General features: G+C 37.1%; 1 protein-coding gene across 1 annotated transcript; it reads left to right on the forward strand.

The window, feature by feature from the left end:
- The first annotated feature begins 9160 nt into the window (after positions 1–9160).
- On the forward strand, positions 9161–10372 carry LOC110944360 (loricrin). The gene has a single exon (XM_022186020.1). It carries the CDS (start codon positions 9161–9163, stop codon positions 10370–10372), a length of 1212 nt encoding a protein of 403 aa, XP_022041712.1.
- The last annotated feature ends 1625 nt before the right edge of the window (positions 10373–11997 follow it).

Raw genomic sequence — 11997 nt, forward strand, 5'->3', positions numbered from 1 at the left:
CGAAATGTTGTATAAGAAATGGCTATGGTAGTATAACCGGTTAATGAGTAGAATTGCACATAAGTATGCAATCCGGGAATCGGAGATTTGGTTTAATAGTCAAAAGACTCAGATGTGAGTTTGGTTTAATAGATATACATTTGCGCAAGTGGAGGTTTTAGTAACAAAGTTTGATTCGTAGATTTAAATGGAATGAATGAGTTTAATGAATACCGGGTATCGGGTGCGTAAACCCCAAGTACGAAACTCTGGATAAAATAAAAGTATTATGGTTATAATGTTCATGTATGTTTTGGGTTAAAACAAATGAGTGTTTTGATGAAAACATAAACGGGTCGAATAATTTGAAAATGATTATTAAGCCGAAAGCGCGTAAGTTAAGAATTTCCTTAAACCGAACGTGGGATTTCAAGTCCATATGATAGAGGATTAAATTACGATCACGTAGGAAAAAGAATCGGGTAAAACGGACAAGAAATGAGAAAGTTATGACCAAAACTGTAAAAATTCGTCATGCTGAAAGTTGCAGGTCTGAACCAAGCGCAAGGTTGCGCCCCCCTGGCACAAGGTTGCGCCCCTGACTGATGTCTTCTGTATTGCGCCAGAACTGGCACAAGGTTGCGCCAGATTGGTTTCTTCTTGCGCCAATTGCTGGTTCTTTCATATTTTTCGCATTCTTCAACTCTAAACTTGTGTGAAGGCTATCTAAATACGTTATATGCATTATATAACTATATGTAAGTATGTAAGCATGTACGTGTAGATGTGATTATGTTTGCATGTATGTTTTCGGGTGTATGTAAATAGATGTATGACTATACATATATGAAAGTATGTACATATGTATTAAATGGGATTGAATGTACACAAAGGAATAAAGCTTGTATGTATGTATGTATGTAAGTAAGTATGTATGCATGTATGTATGTAGGTATGAAATGTGTATGAACATACGTGTGTAGGTACTTATCCATGAAGTAGGATTTGTTGTGCATGAAAGAAAGGATCTTGTATATATGCTTATATATATGGCTCTAACATGTTTGAATGGTCATGTTACTAATGGCGTGCCATGGTGAATGAAGTGTAACGCAGGAATAGCAAAGAAGTCTCACCGCGGGTCGTATGATCAGATGGAAAGCCGGAATGTAAAGAGTTAACGGAACGAAAAATAAACGTGAATGAATTTTACATGTTTATGATGCGTACTGATGTTTATGAATTTCATGTGGTGAGCGCAGGTAGTACGAGATACGAAGGATCTTCAAGGGATAGAGATCAAGGACCGAGTCACTAGTGAGATTGTACGGGAACGTTGATGTATATAATGTAGTAAACATAAGCTATGTTTTTACTTAATAAATAAGTCGATTGATGGATCTATGTGAAGGAATTATGTTAAAGTTAAATTTTAAATAAGTTAAGGTATTTATAATGAAAGAAATTTTATGGCTTAAATTTCCGCTACGACTTTTTGTCAATTACGAGTTAGGGTCTTACACATTGCATTCACAAAACCATCACCAGTCCACCTTCGTCAAACAGCCCCTTTCTTATGGAATTCTTCATCAACACCAAGATTCTTGATGTTCAGCAAAACCTTCTGCCACTGGAATTCTTCATCAACACCAAGATTCTTGATGTTCAGCAAAACCTTCTGCCACTTAGATTTGGAACCAACCTCTTTCTTCGGAACCAACCTCATAGGCGACGGAGGTAGAGACATAGGAGACAGAGACGAAGACAGAGACGAAGACGGAGGCGGAGGCGGAGGCGGAGGCGAAGGCATTAATTTTTGTTTGTCGCCGGAAAATGACTGTCGCCGGAAAATAAGTCATGGCCGGAATAGCCTTTGACCTAACCCATCCTTGACTGCAACAACTTTTTAGCAGGCCTAAGGCCATCCATTAACCCAACCCATCAATCAACTTTTTGAGTTTTTTTGTTTTTTTATTTATTTATTTATTTAATAATAATAATAATGTGTCTTAACTATAATTTCATTAATCTAAATGGTAAAAATTGCATATTGTACTCCTTTTTTTTTTAACGGCTACATAAACGGTAAAAATGTTATTGTACTTTGGGTGATTACTAATACCCGGAGTAATAGTCTGTTTTAGCCGATAGATATCTAATAACCCGTGTATTAGTCGCTTTTAGTCGATATATCCTGTTAGTAGACTAGTTTTTTTAAAGACTCTAAAAATATATAATAATAATAATAATAATTTTTTTCCCATAAATAACGAGTTCGAATCCCACTAAGGCTGATTCTATCTAAAAAATATAATAATAATAATTTTTTTTACCATAAATGATATAATTAATTTATAAAAATTATAAATTAATTTAGATAGCCATAAATGTATATATATATTCAGGTCTTCATAATATATCAGCTACGAGTCGGAGGATAAACGAGTTCGAATCGAGTTAGGATGGTAAGTGTGGTGGGGGAGGATTTCTAAGTGTGAGAATAGTAGACCCAGAGCTCCTATTAATATTATATATATAATATGTATATATTTATCAATGTATTCTTATTTCCTTGTAGATAAATATAAAAGTTTTCTTTTATTATATACATCTTTAATCAAAATAATAAAATATTATTTTTTATGATTTGTTGTTTGCCAGCTTCGATGTCACTGTAGACATCAAAAAAGTAGGCGGCGATTTCAGTAAATAGTGTTGCCATCGATGAAACATTAAATGCTAGTGTCCGGCGAGTGTCCGACGGTGTTCCGGCGAGTGTTCCGGCGAGTGTTCCCTCACAAAACATTGAATGCTAATCATTCAAACTACAAAACATTAAATGCTAATCATTCAAACTACAAAACATTGAATGCATACATTCAAAAGCAAAATATTGAATGCTAACATCATCACCTTCATTCACAAAACAAAAAAAAACCATTGCATTCACAAAACCATCACCAGTCCACCTTCGTCAAACAGCCCCTTTCTTATGGAATTCTTCATCAACACCAAGATTCTTGATGTTCAGCAAAACCTTCTGCCACTAGAATTCTTCATCAACACCAAGATTCTTGATGTTCAACAAAACCTTCTGCCACTTAGATTTGGAACCAACCTCTTTCTTCGGAACCAACCTCATAGGCGACGGAGGTAGAGACATAGGAGACAGAGACGAAGACAGAGACGAAGACGGAGACGGAGGCGGAGGCGGAGGCGGAGGCATTAATTTTTGTTTGTCGCCGGAAAATGACTGTCGCCGGAAAATGAGTCATGGCCGGAATAGCCTTTGACCTAACCCATCCTTGACTGCAACAACTTTTTAGCAGGCCTAAGGCCATCCATTAACCCAACCCATCAATCAACTTTTTGGGTTTTTTGTTTTTTTATTTATTTATTTATTTAATAATAATAATAATGTGTCTTAACTATAATTTCATTAATCTAAATGGTAAAAATTGCATATTGTACTCCTTTTTTTTTAACGGCTACATAAATGGTAAAAATGTTATTGTACTTTGGGTGATTACTAATACCCGGAGTAATAGTCTGTTTTAGCCGATAGATATCTAATAACCCGTGTATTAGTCGCTTTTAGTCGATATATCCTGTTAGTAGACTAGTTTTTTTAAAGACTCTAAAAATATATAATAATAATAATAATTTTTTTTCCATAAATAACGAGTTCGAATCCCACTAAGGCTGATTCTATCTAAAAAATATAATAATAATAATTTTTTACCATAAATGATATAATTAATTTATAAAAATTATAAATTAATTTAGATAGCCATAAATGTATATATATATTCAGGTCTTCATAATATATCAGCTCCGAGTCGGAGGATAAACGAGTTCGAATCGAGTTAGGATGGTAAGTGTGGTGGGGGAGGATTTCTAAGTGTGAGAATAGTAGACCCAGAGCTCCTATTAATATTATATATATAATATGTATATATTTATCAATGTATTCTTATTTCCTTGTAGATAAATATAAAAGTTTTCTTTTATTATACATCTTTAATCAAAATAATAAAATATTATTTTTTATGATTTATTGTTTGCCAGCTTCGATGTCACTGTAGACATCAAAAAAGTAGGCGGCGATTTCAGTAAATAGTGTTGCCATCGATGAAACATTAAATGCTAGTGTCCGGCGAGTGTCCGACGGTGTTCCGGCGAGTGTTCCGGCGAGTGTTCCCTCACAAAACATTGAATGCTAATCATTCAAACTACAAAACATTAAATGCTAATCATTCAAACTACAAAACATTGAATTCATACATTCAAAAGCAAAATATTGAATGCTAACATCATCACCTTCATTCACAAAACAAAAAAAAAACCATTGCATTCACAAAACCATCACCAGTCCACCTTCGTCAAACAACCCCTTTCTTCTGCAATTCTTTCTCAACACCAAGATTCTTGATGTTCAGCAAAACCTTCTGCCACTGGAATTCTTCATCAACACCAAGATTCTTGATGTTCAGCAAAACCTTCTGCCACTTAGATTTGGAACCAACCTCTTTCTTCGGAACCAACCTCATAGGCGACGGAGGTAGAGACATAGGAGACAGAGACGAAGACAGAGACGAAGACGGAGACGGAGGCGGAGGCGGAGGCATTAATTTTTGTTTGTCGCCGGAAAATGACTGTCGCCGAAAAATGAGTCATGGCCGGAATAGCTTTTGACCTAACCCATCCTTGACTGCAACAACTTTTTAGCAGGCCTAAGGCCATCCATTAACCCAACCCATCAATCAACTTTTTGGGTTTTTTTGTTTTTTTATTTATTTATTTATTTAATAATAATAATAATGTGTCTTAGCTATAATTTCATTAATCTAAATGGTAAAAATTGCATATTGTACTCCTTTTTTTTTAACGGCTACATAAATGGTAAAAATGTTATTGTACTTTGGGTGATTACTAATACCCGGAGTAATAGTCTGTTTTAGCCGATAGATATCTAATAACCCGTGTATTAGTCGCTTTTAGTCGATATATCCTGTTAGTAGACTAGTTTTTTTAAAGACTCTAAAAATATATAATAATAATAATTTTTTTCCATAAATAACGAGTTCGAATCCCACTAAGGCTGATTCTATCTAAAAAATATAGTAATAATAATTTTTTTACCATAAATGATATAATTAAATTATAAAAATTATAAATTAATTTAGATAGCCATAAATGTATATATATATTCAAGTCTTCATAATATATCAGCTCCGAGTCGGAGGATAAACGAGTTCGAATCGAGTTAGGATGGTAAGTGTGGTGGGGGAGGATTTCTAAGTGTGAGAATAGTAGACCCAGAGCTCCTATTAATATTATATATATAATATGTATATATTTATCAATGTATTCTTATTTCCTTGTAGATAAATATAAAAGTTTTCTTTTATTATACATCTTTAATCAAAATAATAAAATATTATTTTTTATGATTTGTTGTTTGCCAGCTTCGATGTCACTGTAGACATCAAAAAAGTAGGCGGCGATTTCAGTAAATAGTGTTGCCATCGATGAAACATTAAATGCTAGTGTCCGGCGAGTGTCCGACGGTGTTCCGGCGAGTGTTCCGGCGAGTGTTCCCTCACAAAACATTGAATGCTAATCATTCAAACTACAAAACATTAAATGCTAATCATTCAAACTACAAAACATTGAATGCATACATTCAAAAGCAAAATATTGAATGCTAACATCATCACCTTCATTCACAAAACAAAAAAAAACCATTGCATTCACAAAACCATCACCAGTCCACCTTCGTCAAACAGCCCCTTTCTTCTGCAATTCTTCATCAACACCAAGATTCTTGATGTTCAGCAAAACCTTCTGCCACTTAGATTTGGAACCAACCTCTTTCTTCGGAACCAACCTCATAGGCGACGGAGGTAGAGACATAGGAGACAGAGACGAAGACAGAGACGAAGACGGAGACGGAGGCGGAGGCGGAGGCGGAGGCATTAATTTTTGTTTGTCGCCGGAAAATGACTGTCGCCGAAAAATGAGTCATGGCCGGAATAGCCTTTGACCTAACCCATCCTTGACTGCAACAACTTTTTAGCAGGCCTAAGGTCATCCATTAACCCAACCCATCAATCAACTTTTTGGGTTTTTTTGTTTTTTAATTTATTTATTTATTTAATAATAATAATAATGTGTCTTAACTATAATTTCATTAATCTAAATGGTAAAAATTGCATATTGTACTCCTTTTTTTTTTAACGGCTACATAAATGGTAAAAATGTTATTGTACTTTGGGTGATTACTAATACCCGGAGTAATAGTCTGTTTTAGCCGATAGATATCTAATAACCCGTGTATTAGTCGCTTTTAGTCGATATATCCTGTTAGTAGACTAGTTTTTTTAAAGACTCTAAAAATATATAATAATAATAATAATAATAATTTTTTTTTCCATAAATAACGAGTTCGAATCCCACTAAGGCTGATTCTATCTAAAAAATATAATAATAATAATTTTTTTACCATAAATGATATAATTAATTTATAAAAATTATAAATTAATTTAGATAGCCATAAATGTATATATATATATTCAGGTCTTCATAATATATCAGCTCCGAGTCGGAGGATAAACGAGTTCGAATCGAGTTAGGATGGTAAGTGTGGTGGGGGAGGATTTCTAAGTGTGAGAATAGTAGACCCAGAGCTCCTATTAATATTATATATATAATATGTATATATTTATCAATGTATTCTTATTTCCTTGTAGATAAATATAAAAGTTTTCTTTTATTATACATCTTTAATCAAAATAATAAAATATTATTTTTTATGATTTGTTGTTTGCCAGCTTCGATGTCACTGTAGACATCAAAAAAGTAGGCGGCGATTTCAGTAAATAGTGTTGCCATCGATGAAACATTAAATGCTAGTGTCCGGCGAGTGTCCGACGGTGTTCCGGCGAGTGTTCCGGCGAGTGTTCCCTCACAAAACATTGAATGCTAATCATTCAAACTACAAAACATTAAATGCTAATCATTCAAACTACAAAACATTGAATGCATACATTCAAAAGCAAAATATTGAATGCTAACATCATCACCTTCATTCACAAAACAAAAAAAAACCATTGCATTCACAAAACCATCACCAGTCCACCTTCGTCAAACAGCCCCTTTCTTCTGGAATTCTTCATCAACACCAAGATTCTTGATGTTCAGCAAAACCTTCTGCCACTGGAATTCTTCATCAACACCAAGATTCTTGATGTTCAACAAAACCTTCTGCCACTTAGATTTGGAACCAACCTCTTTCTTCGGAACCAACCTCATAGGCGACGGAGGTAGAGACATAGGAGACAGAGACGAAGACAGAGACGAAGACGGAGACGGAGGCGGAGGCGGAGGCATTAATTTTTGTTTGTCGCCGGAAAATGACTGTCGCCGGAAAATGAGTCATGGCCGGAATAGCCTTTGATCTAACCCATCCTTGACTGCAACAACTTTTTAGCAGGCCTAAGGCCATCCATTAACCCAACTCATCAATCAACTTTTTGGGTTTTTTTGTTTTTTTATTTATTTATTTATTTAATAATAATAATAACGTGTCTTAACTATAATTTCATTAATCTAAATGGTAAAAATTGCATATTGTACTCCTTTTTTTTTAACTGCTACATAAATGGTAAAAATGTTATTGTACTTTGGGTGATTACTAATACCCGGAGTAATAGTCTGTTTTAGCCGATAGATATCTAATAACCCGTGTATTAGTCGCTTTTAGTCGATATATCCTGTTAGTAGACTAGTTTTTTTAAAGACTCTAAAAATATATAATAATAATAATAATAATAATAATAATAATAATAATAATAATAATAATAATAATAATAATAATAATAATAATAATAATTATAATTTTTTTTTCAACAAATAACGAGTTCGAATCCCACTAAGGCTGATTCTATCTAAAAAATATAATAATAATAATTTTTTTTACCATAAATGATATAATTAATTTATAAAAATTATAAATTAATTTAGATAGCCATAAATGTATATATATATATATTCAGGTCTTCATAATATATCAGCTCCGAGTCGGAGGATAAACGAGTTCGAATCGAGTTAGGATGGTAAGTGTGGTGGGGGAGGAGTTCTAAGTGTGAGAATAGTAGACCCAGAGCTCCTATTAATATTATATATATAATATGTATATATTTATCAATGTATTCTTATTTCCTTGTAGATAAATATAAAAGTTTTCTTTTATTATACATCTTTAATCAAAATAATAAAATATTATTTTTTATGATTTGTTGTTTGCCAGCTTCGATGTCACTGTAGACATCAAAAAAGTAGGCGCGATTTCAGTAAATAGTGTTGCCATCGATGAAACATTAAATGCTAGTGTCCAGCGAGTGTCCGACGGTGTTCCGGCGAGTGTTCCGGCGAGTGTTCCCTCACAAAACGTTGAATGCTAATCATTCAAACTACAAAACATTAAATGCTAATCATTCAAACTACAAAACATTGAATGCATACATTCAAAAGCAAAATATTGAATGCTAACATCATCACCTTCATTCACAAAACAAAAAAAAACCATTGCATTCACAAAACCATCACCAGTCCACCTTCGTCAAACAGCCCCTTTCTTCTGGAATTCTTCATCAACACCAAGATTCTTGATGTTAAGCAAAACCTTCTGCCACTGGAATTCTTCATCAACACCAAGATTCTTGATGTTCAGCAAAACCTTCTGCCACTTAGATTTGGAACCAACCTCTTTCTTCGGAACCAACCTCATAGGCGACGGAGGTAGAGACATAGGAGACAGAGACGAAGACAGAGACGAAGACGGAGACGGAGGCGGAGGCGGAGGCGGAGGAGGCTCCGAAGAACGAACTTTCACACACCATGCTGCGATACCAAACGCACCAACTAAAAGAAACACCAAAGCAATATACAGAAGCAAAGCCTTTAGAATTATTTCCATGGGAGAGGGAGACGGACAGTAGGAGCGGTTGGGGTCGTGGAGAATTGGGTGGGGTTGGGATGTCATATAATATATACCTTGGTTTAGTTAAAACCGGTTCCTATTTTTTCGGTTAAATGCGGGTTGGCTTCTTTTGGTAAAACTAGTATGGCTCTTTTTTGCCTTTTCGGTTAGGTAAAACTAGTATGGCTTTTTTGGAGTATGGTGTCTCCTTGGTGCCGGGTCAGCCCCATTTTTGCTTTTCCGGTTAGAGTCCTCCTTGGCCTTAGTGATTTTTCGGGCCTTGGGGAGGTAGCTAAAGAGGCGTTCCATGGGATTCTAATAGTTGGGGCGTGGTGTATATGGAGGGCCCGTAATAACAAGAGATTTAATAATGCTCTTAAGACGGCTCATGACATTTTTTTAGACATTAAAAGCCTTAGATTCCTTTGGTATAGAAATAGATCAAAAAATAAAGCCATTAGTTGGGCCAATTGTTGTTTCAAGTGCGGTGAGAATGGTCACATGTCTCGAGAATGCCCTCAGGCTGGTGGTGGAGGCGGAGGTGGAGGCTATGGTGGTGGTGGTGGGGGTGGTGGTTGGAGTTCATCCGGAGGTTGGAGCACTGGTAATCAGGCTGGGGGATGGGGTAGTACCAAAGCTTCTGATGCTGATGTTGGAAAAAAGGATGATGGCGGAGGTGGTTGGGGCAACAGCAGCGGTGGCGGAGGAAGCGGTTGGGGCGGCAGCAGCGGTGGTGGAGGAAGCGGTTGGGGCGGCAGCAGCGGTGGCGGAGGAGGTGGTTGGGGCGGTGGTGGTGGTGATGAGACAGGTAATTTCGTTTTCTTTTTTATAACAATTTATGTGCAGTGCGGTGAGAGTGGACATATGTCTCGGGAATGCCCTCAGGGCGGGGGAGGTGGTGGTGGTGGCGGTGGAAGAAGTTGTTACAAGTGTGGCGAGAGTGGGCATATGTCCCGTGAATGTCCACAGGGTGGGGGCGGTGGCAGTGGTGGTGGAGGTGGCAGAAATTGTTTCAAGTGCGGTGAGAGTGGTCACATGTCTCGAGAATGCCCTCAGGCTGGTGGTGGAGGCGGAGGCGGAGGCGGAGGTGGGGGTGGGGGTTGGAGTTCATCCGGAGGTTGGAGCACTGGTAATCAGGCTGGGGGATGGGGTAGTACCAAAGCTTCTGATGCTGATGTTGGAAAAAAGGATGATGGCGGAGGTGGTTGGGGCAACAGCAGCGGTGGCGGAGGAAGCGGTTGGGGTGGCAGCAGCGGTGGCGGAGGAAGCGGTTGGGGCGGCAGCAGCGGTGGAGGAGGAAGCGGTTGGGGCGGCAGCAGCGGTGGCGGAGGAGGTGGTTGGGGCGATGGTGGTGGTGATGAGACAGGTAATTCCGTTTTCTTTTTTATTCACACAAGTATGAAGCACTAACAAATAACAATTTATGTGCAGTGCGGTGAGAGTGGACATATGTCTCGGGAATGCCCTCAGGGTGGGGGAGGTGGTGGTGGTGGCGGTGGAAGAAGCTGTTACAAGTGTGGCGAGAGTGGGCATATGTCCCGTGAATGTCCACAGGGTGGGGGCGGTGGCAGTGGAGGTGGAGGTGGCAAAAATTGTTTCAAGTGCGGTGAGAGTGGTCACATGTCTCGAGAATGCCCTCAGGCTGGTGGTGGAGGCGGAGGTGGAGGCTATGGTGGTGGAGGTGGAGGTGGGGGTGGTGGTTGGAGTTCATCTGGAGGTTGGAGCACTGCTGATGCTGGAAAAAAAGGATGATGGCGGAGGTGGTTGGGGCAACAGCAGCGGTGGCGGAGGAAGCGGTTGGGGCGGCAGCAGCGGTGGCGGAGGAGGAGGTGGTTGGGGCGGTGGTGGTGGTGGTGATGAGACAGGTGATTCCGTTTTCTTTTGTTATTCACACAAGTATGAAGCACTAACAAATAACAATTTATGTGCGGGTAAGAAGCAAGGTGATGATGGAACCGGAGGATGGGGGTCTGGTAAGAAGGATGATGCTGAAGGAAGTGGCGGTGGAAGAAGCTGTTACAAGTGTGGTGAGAGTGGGCATATGTCCCGTAAAATAAATTGTTTCTAAATTTATAAAAATTATTTAATAACCAGAAAAAGAATATTATCTTATTTTTCTGTTTTAAATAATTATTTACAAAGAATATAATTATCTTATTTTTCTGTTTTAAATAATTATTTACAAAGAATATAAAAACTCTTTTACGTATATACACGAATGAAAACGTGAGATACACAAGTATTATAGAGTCGGTTTTCACTAAAATATTTTTAATTAGTTATTATTATTATTATTATTAATGTAATTATTTAATGATTTAAAAAAATAATAAACCAAAATAATAGTGAAGGTTGGATTAGTCTTTGCGGTTGGTATTATCCACACACCCCCATGTGGTATTATCCAAACCGTTGTGTGAATGTGTTTAGGATTTGTAAAGTTTACTTAAAAAAATAAAAAGGTGGACTCTTAAAACCCGTTGTGATCTAAGCATTTAATTCTTAACGTATTTACCATTGGCCTCTTGGCTCAATGGTATGGGGGAGTGTGGCTTGCAATCAAATGGAAGTAGCTTCAGGAGATCAAATTTCCCACTTAAAGAAAACCCTAGAATCAGTATTTGATTTAGTTTGTTGACATACTGTTGTTTGGTATGCTTTGATTTCAGAAATAGACCACTTTACATATAAGGAACAATTTGATTCATGTTAGATGACTCATTTAAATAATATTTAATTATTTTTTATTAATACATAAACAAATAAACAAACATAAACGAACATTCATGAACATAAATGAACGAACGGAACATGTGTTCATGTTCGTTCGTTTAATTAAATGAACACACACTTTTTGTTCATGTTCGTTCGTTTATTAAATAAACGAACATAAACGAACTTCCCGCCGAACAATTCACAAACAGTTCACCGGACGTTCGGTTTGTTTACAGGCCTACCCTTACTCCACTCTCTCTTATATCACAATACTTTGGGTGATTACTAATACCCGGTGTATTAGTCTCTTTTAGTCGATA

Source organism: Helianthus annuus, chromosome 6 (genome assembly GCF_002127325.2).
Source record: "Helianthus annuus cultivar XRQ/B chromosome 6, HanXRQr2.0-SUNRISE, whole genome shotgun sequence".
In the NCBI taxonomy this organism is placed as follows: Eukaryota; Viridiplantae; Streptophyta; class Magnoliopsida; order Asterales; family Asteraceae; genus Helianthus; species Helianthus annuus.